Source organism: Myotis lucifugus, unplaced genomic scaffold, assembly GCF_000147115.1.
Source record: "Myotis lucifugus unplaced genomic scaffold, Myoluc2.0 scaffold_544, whole genome shotgun sequence".
In the NCBI taxonomy this organism is placed as follows: domain Eukaryota; kingdom Metazoa; phylum Chordata; class Mammalia; order Chiroptera; family Vespertilionidae; genus Myotis; species Myotis lucifugus.
In genome coordinates, this window is record NW_005871592.1 from 326,617 (window position 1) to 334,940 (window position 8,324).

The 8,324-nt window shown below is 49.7% G+C and overlaps 1 protein-coding gene across 3 annotated transcripts in view; it reads left to right on the forward strand.

Moving 5' to 3' along the window:
- The first annotated feature begins 1,202 nt into the window (after positions 1 to 1,202).
- The window catches only part of LOC102429763 (dihydropyrimidine dehydrogenase [NADP(+)]-like), a 169,144-nt gene continuing 162,022 nt past the window's right edge, over positions 1,203 to 8,324 (forward strand). For all 3 annotated transcript variants that reach the window (XM_014446503.2, XM_014446504.2, XM_023745451.1), the window contains exon 1: positions 1,203 to 1,352. In XM_014446503.2, coding sequence (XP_014301989.1) covers positions 1,314 to 1,352 — 39 coding nt within the window. In that variant the 5' untranslated portion in view covers positions 1,203 to 1,313. The remainder of the gene's footprint in view (positions 1,353 to 8,324) is intronic.

Genomic DNA, 8,324 nt, shown 5'->3' on the forward strand with positions numbered 1-8,324 from the left:
TGACAATACAATCCGGCAGGGCTGTGAATTGCAAATGGACAGAGACAGGTGAGTCTCATTCTGTGGGTGGTGGGATGGGTCAGGGAAGGCTTCTGAGAGCTCCAGGATGTGGAGAGTCCTCCAGGGGGAGGACAGGTGCCCAGCGACACAAGTGCCTGGAGGATGGGAAGACAGATTACCTTGCGTTTGGAACACAACCAGTCAGGGCAGCAGTGGCCAGGCCCTTGGTGAGGCGGGGAGGGAGGGGGGCCAGGTTATTTGCAGCTCACCTGGCATTGGTCTAAGTGGGCGGGAAAAGAGTTCTGGAGAACAGGTGTCCTCATATACAGGTGAATCTTTTCTGGATTGAGACCATCTCCAAATGAAACCGCTTCCCTACCCCAAGCAAGCTCTGGAACCAAACTTAAGGTGCAACTCTTCTAAAGAGCTTAACGTTATAGAATTCTTGTTGAAAAGAGTCATCGGAATGGATTGTTCTGCAAAAATACAGCTAGACTTTGTAGCACCTGCAGCCCTTACCACTACCTGCCCTCTGGCCACGGAATTGCTGCTCCCCGGGCTCCGGGGCCCGCCTTTACCCAGGGAGTGTCCCCAGGGGTCCCCATCTCCCCGAAGACCCCCGGCCCGGCCTTCTCCAGGGTCCAGGGCCCTGCCCGCCTCTCTGCGTGATGGAGGGAGGAACCTTTACTACCTCGTCCCAGACGAGCTCCTAACATGCAACTTGTGCACCTCGCGGGGCCTGGGGCGGGGGGGCCTGCGGGAGGGAAGAAAAGGAGCCAGGCTGCCACTCAGAGCGCCCGCTGCTTTTACCTGGAAATGCTGTGGGTCGGTCACCTCTGGTCCCCGCCCACCCAGCTCAGCCCTGAACTGCAAAGGGCAGTCCCCGAACCAGCGCTCTCTCCCGCCCTTCCTTTCGCCGCGGAAGGGAAACCAGCGGCCGGGCTGGGGGCGGGGAGGCGGGAGGCGGACGATGGGTCCCGGCCGCACAGGGTGACCCCAGCTCCCCGCACTGAGCCGCGCCCGCAAGTCTCCGGGCGGAGCGCGAAGCCCCGCCCAGGGGCGTGTCCTATGTTAGCCCCGCCCTAGGCGTGCCATCCCGCGGCCAATCTGGGGCGTGTCCTCTCGTGTTATTCCCCGCCCCTGGGCGTGTCCGCCTGCCCGCCCCGCCCCGCCCGCGGGCGTCACGGCCGGCCCCGCCCCCGCGCCGCTGGCCCCGGGCTTCCTCTCTCCGGGTCGCCGCACTCCGCTGCACTCCGAGCCCGAGGACGCGAGCGAAGGGTCTGTCTCCAGGGTCCCCGCCTGCACACGCTGCCATGGCCCCCGTGCTCAGCAAGGACGCGCCGGACATCGAGGTACGGACTGCGCGCTGGCTCCCGGGGGCGGGGGAGGGTCCCGGGGGTCCCCGCGGGTGGGGGCCGGGCAGGCCCTCGGCCACCCCTGCGCCCCGGGAGGAGCGGGAGCCGCGGGAACCTGGCCTCCGCGGGTGGTCTGCGTGGCGGCCGAGGAGTCCTGGGCGTAGAGCTGGCGCCCTTGGAGCGGGACGGGGTGGGGGAAGGTCAGGAAGCCGGTCCTGACCTGAGTGGCGCGGCTGAAGGGGCGCAAGAGTTGCAGGCAGACAGGGGGCTCTGCAGGCCCGCGGCGCCCCGTTCCCGCAGCTCCCCGCTCCTCCTGCTCGCCCCCCACCTGCACTCGGGACACCTGCCTGCTGCCCCCTTCTGCGGGGTCTGCAGCTGAGGAATCGCCCAGGCGCGGTGCCTGCAGGACAGCTGTGTGCGCGGCTGTGGCCGTCCCGCTGGCCAGAGCGCAGCTCGGGGACAGTTTAGCATCACCGAGAGCCTGAGAAATGCCAGGGAACCGGCTTTCTCCCCTGTGAGCAGTTTTTGCTTTCCTCTGTTTTCTGTAAAAATGTCATCATTCTTTCTGAATATAAAGTCCCACCTGAAGTGGCCATTTCCCGTGAGTTCTCCCCGGGACCCCGACGTATGCTGTGAGAAAGACTTACTTGTAAATAGCACTTTAGGTGCACACACTCGCCCACGGCAGCATTTCTGAGCCGCGAGGCACTGCTGTTTAGTTTATGGTGGGTTTTGTTTGAGGCTTTTCTTTATGTGAGTCTGATAAGACCTCTGTTTGCTCACGTGTGTGTGTGTGTGTGTGTTGTGTGTGTTCTTTAGAAATGACAACAATGTCCTTTCGTCCGCTTTCAGTGGCTTAAGTAAAAGTTTAAAACCACCTGTTTGCAGAGTAGCTGCTTTTGCCACGCTTTGTCTCTGCTGTTGATGGAAAGAACTTGTTATTCTGTTTGGAGAGTGGCCGTAGTGTTTTCTCCAGGCTCCATACATTGGTTTGAAAATTCCGTTTTGGTAACAAGCGCCCAAGTACATCTTGCGGGCTTCTTCAGAGTTGATTTACTAGTAATTTCTCTCGCAGATAATTTACTTGTTCGTATGGATCAATAGGATATATGTAACCCAATGCCTGTGTATGTGTGCCAAGGGTAAAAGAGGCGGTGTTTACATTCTAGTTCTTTTTGTCCTTGTTACTTTGACCTGACCCCCGTTTCCCCCCACCTCCCTGCGCAACAATAGCAAAGTCCCTCAGTATCCAGTGCTGATTTCAGAAATAGGAGTGCCAGAGGGCAGCTGCCTTTGGCCTTTGAATTTCAGAATGGTTGTTATCTGCCTAACTGATTTCTTTCTGTCTTTTTTAGCTCATATATTTGTCTTTGAAATCAGTTCTTAGCCACATCACACTAAGGAAAAGATGCCAGTGACACTGATGTGACTGGCTTAATGTCGTATATTGTTTCAGCTGAGACCCTGTTAGAAGTCAGAGCCCTCACACTGGCCTCCACCTGACTTTAAGTCTATGCAGCCGGCCTGCCCGACATTCCTTATAACCTAGAATAGTGGTTTTTCAGCATTTATGTCGTTCAGATATGCAACACACTTGAGTCAGTAACCTCTCTGCTCATACACCTGCCTTACTTTTCCTTCAAAGTAAAGCTGTGATGTGGGAGCTAGAGGACCATGAAAGACTGAAATCCATCCTTCAAATACAGTGCAGTGAGGAAAAATACCTTAAGCCTAGAGCAGTGGTCAGCAAACTGCGGCCCCTTGAGTGTGGCTTTTCCACAAAATACCACGTGCAGTGCGATTGAAACTTCTTGACCACAGTCAAGGGGCCAAAGAGCCGCAGTTTGCCGACCACCGACCTAGAGGAACATGGTCCAGCTTAGATGTCTCAGTTGTCCTCTTGACTTACCACACGAGTTCACTTTTGTTTGAAGAATTCGAATGAATTAGGAAGACTCGGTGTTCAATCCAATTCCAGGGCACACATTGGGTTTGCTTTCCCTGCATGGGTTTATTAAACCCATGGTCTAGAGTTCCATCTGACTGTGACCACCGCCTTAGTCTCCAATATATGGAGAAGCGAGTCATCTTGAAAAAAATTTTTTTTCATTTTTTTTTTCAAACGGAAAACAAGTTCCCTTGATAAATGTGAACAGAACAGAAGGTGTTGGTGACAACCTGCTATAACAGTGATTTAAATCCCCCCAAGCTGCCTACGGACCCTCAGGTCTCATCAACGCAGTCAAGACACATCCTTGTTTCTGGGGGAAAGGTCACTGCGGTGAAAAACGTTGCTTCTGGTGATCCCTCCGTGATTTCTAGCCTCCATCCAACATCCCATCAGGGTGGAAAGGTTGGGAGCATGAAAAGCAACCAGAAGGACGCCAAACCCAAGACTGGAATGTCCCTGAGCAGGAAGATGGGCCCAGCGAGGGTCCATCAGAAGGTCACAGAGACCAGGCAGCGGGACCGGGCTCGCACACTCGGCGGTGGTGTCATTGCCGTCCTGGGCACGGAGGCATGAGCAGGCAGGTTTATTCGCAATCACGTTAGCTGACTGCCTGGGGTTGAGGTATTCCACCCCTCCTTATTCCTGTGACTTTAGGCAACTTTCTCAATTGCATAATATGCTGAGTAAGAAAAAAAGGAGTTAATTAGCCAACAACAGTCCACACCTTGTCAGGAAAAAGGACAGACCTGTTAGAAGGTAAAAGTACAGAAACCTATCAGGAAAGTCAATGCCAATCAAATAATTAATATTCCGAAGCAGTAGCTGTTCTTTTCTTCTGAAAGTTCGCTGGCTCTGTGGACTCGCTGTTTGAATGCGGCTGAGTGGTGTCCAGGATGACTGAGCACAGAGTCTCCTGGGAGGTTCAGAGGCCTCCAAGCTTCCCACCCGCCTGCCTGCATCACTTCTCCTGACGTCAGCAGGGCCTTCATGGTACTTGATGCCGTTTGGATTGGTGGTGAGTGTGATATCAGCACCTTGAAAAGCAAGTCAGAACGATTTTGGAAGCGTTTGCCTTTGTTCGTTGTCTTGTTTCCCTCCCACTGACATGGATAATCGAGGATAGGCTACAGGAGTGTAGTGAGCCCTGGCCCGGTAGCTCCGTTGATTGGAGCATCCGTCCCCTTAAGTCAGTGGTTCTCAACCTTGGCTGCACATTAGAATCACCTGGGAATCCTTTTAAAATCCTGATTTCTGGGCCTCATCCTCTGGAAATTCTGTTTCTTTGTTACTAATGTTGTGGCCTCACCCCATAACAAAGAAACAATTTCCGGAGGCTGAGGCCCAGAAATCAGGATTTTAAAAAGATTCCCAAGTGATTCTAATGTGCAGCCAAGGTTGAGAACCACTGCCTTAAGTCAAGGTTTTCAGGTTTGATCTCCAGTCAGGGCACATAACAACAAATAGATGTTTCTTTCTTTCTCTCTAAAATCAATAAGAATATAAAAAAATAAATGAAAGTATATGCTTTTACATTTTGGTAAACATTTACAACCCAACTGAATTGCTACCTCCTCAACTGCTCCCACAATCACAGGTCACGGGCCAGCCCTTGAATTTTTATTAATGAGTAGTGAGGGGTTGGAAACTCATTTCAGATTGACCCTGAATGAAGAGGGAGGGATTTCAGCCCATTGTCCACAAAATCACAGTACATTTCCAGTCAAACAAAAGCAGTTCCGAATGGCCTATCTTACGGATTCTAATCATTGGGGAAGATCATCGAGAATTTTCTGTGTTTATTAAGAAAATGAGATAAAATGATAGATTTGGAAAATGGGACTGTCATGGAAACAACTTGGGGAACGTCAGTTTTAAGGAGCATTTGACAAAAGGAAAGACCATGAGTTACAAATGGGTAGAGATGGCGGAAGATTGTTTCAGAATACCCATCGTCAGAACTGCCTTTGCCCCAGGGAGGCTAGCGGGTCCTGGATCCAAAGGGGCCAATAGGATTGAACTTTGCAAGAGCCGTGGTTCTTGGTTTACCTGCCCTTGTAAAGTGTTTATTCCTGTACAAGTAACAGCCTTGTCTTCTTTTATTGCCTAGGCACCAGGGAGCTATGGAAATGCTATCTTGACTTGCGAAGGCTTTTACTTCTTTATTTTTAATTTTAAAACTTCACACCTGTTCTGTGAGTTTCGGTTGCCCTCCCTGCTTTAAGCTGCCCCAGGGATCACGCTGAAGGCACATTTCCTTTCTAAGGGATTCAGCTGGGCAGGAGAAATCTATCTGATGGTGTGATCTGGAGAGTCACGTCATTCTGGGGATATCGTTGTTGCTGTAAGGGACTTCACGTTTCTTTAGTTAAGCATGATCAGATATATATTTCAATCCAGTTAAAACATTCTACCTGCTATATATGAGTTCAGGTGACTGGGTTTAGTAGTTTAATTAAAAACCATGAGATTAATGACTAGAGATGAATCTATCACTAGGGAGGTTTTTAGCTGGAATCAGCTTCATCTTCATCAGAGCAGGTAGTGTTGCCCGATTGCTTAATTGTAAAAATGTGCTGGGATTCAGTAGCCTCCTTTCTTACCTTTTGGAAGAGAAGGCCAGTTTTGGAAAGCTGAACATTGACAGTAAGGAATTCCTAAAAATTCCAAGAAGATCTAGATTCAAAATGCTGAGGTAATGGCAAGACCTTTAGGCAATCCTGTCTTTCCTTAACTGTTTGAATACAGCATTTTTACCAAATCTGGACATAAGCTGGCAAACGACCCAAGAACTGAAAAATAGACGTTCCAGTAAGGTAAACATGGCTGGTCTCCGTGGGAGAACCCTCATAATTAGCACAATCTTACATTAAAAATTAGAAGCCCTAAAATTAAAGACCATGAGACTGAACAAATTTAAGTAATAAAATAATAATGAAAAAGAGAATCAGAGAGTAGATGTGGAGCAGGCATTCGTGCGCTGAAGAGGAGATTGAAAAGTAATATTTTATTTTTCTGCCTCAGCCACATGGACACAGCGACCAATACGGGCCCCAAACCTTTAGTCCTTAAAACTGTAAGGACAGTTCTTCGTCATCTCTGCTCTGCTTTAACTCAGAAACATTGAACGCGGCATTGTAAGATTATGCGTTTATCTGTAATCGGGATGTTAGTTTTCAGAGGTGACTTGTTTACCTTCTGAACTTCATTTGCTCTTAATCCTCCGTGTCAAGGCAGGAGGTGTTCTTGGCCTCGAACATCAGGAGCGTGGGTGTTCACAGATACCCCGGAGCCAGGTACACGAGGGAGATAACGCCTAATAGGATTATGCCTTCCCTGTGGTTTAGAATACTTACAGCTTCCGTAATTAAAATGTTATACCAGCAGGTACGAAACATCTGCACTCACTTCAACGTATAGTTCCTCTTAGACCAAACAGACAGACATCTATGGATGGTAGCAACTCGGGACTTTTGTAGAAAGTTATTTATTTTGTATAGCACGGCATCAAGTTCTATTCCATGGATTACAAAAAGCATTGCATTAAAACAGGCCTGGGTTCAAATCCTGACTCAATTATTTTATTTATTTTTTAAATCCTCACTCAAGGACATGCTTAGAGAGAGGAGGACAGAGAGATAGAGATAGAGAGAGAGAGAGAGAGAGAGAGAGAGATGTGAAAGAGAAACACCCACCAGTCGCCTCCCAGACATTCCCTGACGGAACCCTAACCTGGGCATGTGCCCTGACCAGGAACAGAACCAGTCGAACGGGCAACTTTTCAGTGCAAGAACGTCACTCAACCAACTGAGCCGCTCGGGCCAGGACGGGCTCTGTTTTTCGTTTGTGTGAGTGTGGCCAGCCCTTACCTGGCTGTCGCTTCTTCCTCTCTCCTTGGGGTTTAGTTTTAACTGTTTCCTGCAGTAGCTGAACACCAGAGGGTGACGTTTTGGGAGAGACCTGGAGGTGCAGGGGGCCGGGGAGAGGCTCCGCAGAGAGTGGTGGGTAATAAAACACGGCGAGGCGGGGCGCCATCTGTATAAATCAGGCCTGGGGTTGACATGTAATTTTGCGTGGGTCCCCTGAGAAGTGGCCCTCGGGGCTTCATTATTGATGAAGAGATTTTTCTTCAAAGTGGCCCAGTGAGCAGTGCCTCCAGGGGACACTCATAATATCAATTTCCAAGCACCTGGGAGGTAGGGACACAGGCTGTCACTTTAATTATTATGATCGAGGCAGAGGACAGACAGTGCGAATGCTATTACACAACCAAAGCTGAAATTCTCAAAGAAATAACATTATTACAAGCAGGTGCCAAAAATTTGTTACCTAAATGAGAGTTCCGAACGAGCTTGGTGTTTCTTTCTTGGTGTAAAATGCGTTGATCTCCAACTCCCTCCCCTTCCCAGAGGAAAAAAATTATTCGTGAGCAAGTACAGTGTGTGCAGGCGCGCTTAGAAGTCTAGAAAAACTTTCTTTGAAGCTAATATGCTCGCTTAGAGAAACCAAAGCTTAGTCCATTTTGTACCAAAACATAGCGAGTTGGTGTTTTGTTGTTTTTAATAATCATGTAGGTATTTCTTTTCAGGAAAGGACAGCTCCACATCCCTTCTAAATATCACTGAGAATGCCAAGAAATAATTTTCACTAAAGCGCTGGTTCTGATCTAGTCCCAGGACCAGTGAGAAAACCACCAGAAGAATCAATCCACTGCAGTAGAGCAGGGGAGTCGGGGACGGCGCTGGGTGAACCCTGTGCCCCGTATATTAGATGGGGATCACCCTGTGCAGACAAGCGCATGCCAACTACTCCTTCACTCTAATCTCCAGGAATGTGAGGTGCCGTGAAAGGGTGTAGGTGTCTTTTTCCAGGGACAGGTGGAGGCTGTCCTGGCTGAGAGGGTGGAGTGTACGTCAGGTATAAGACCAGGGCTGGCAGATTAGAGTTAAGGGGGCATGTGGCCTTACTTAAAAACATGTTCCAGGTGTGGCTCAGTTGCTTGAGCAGCAGCCCATGCACCC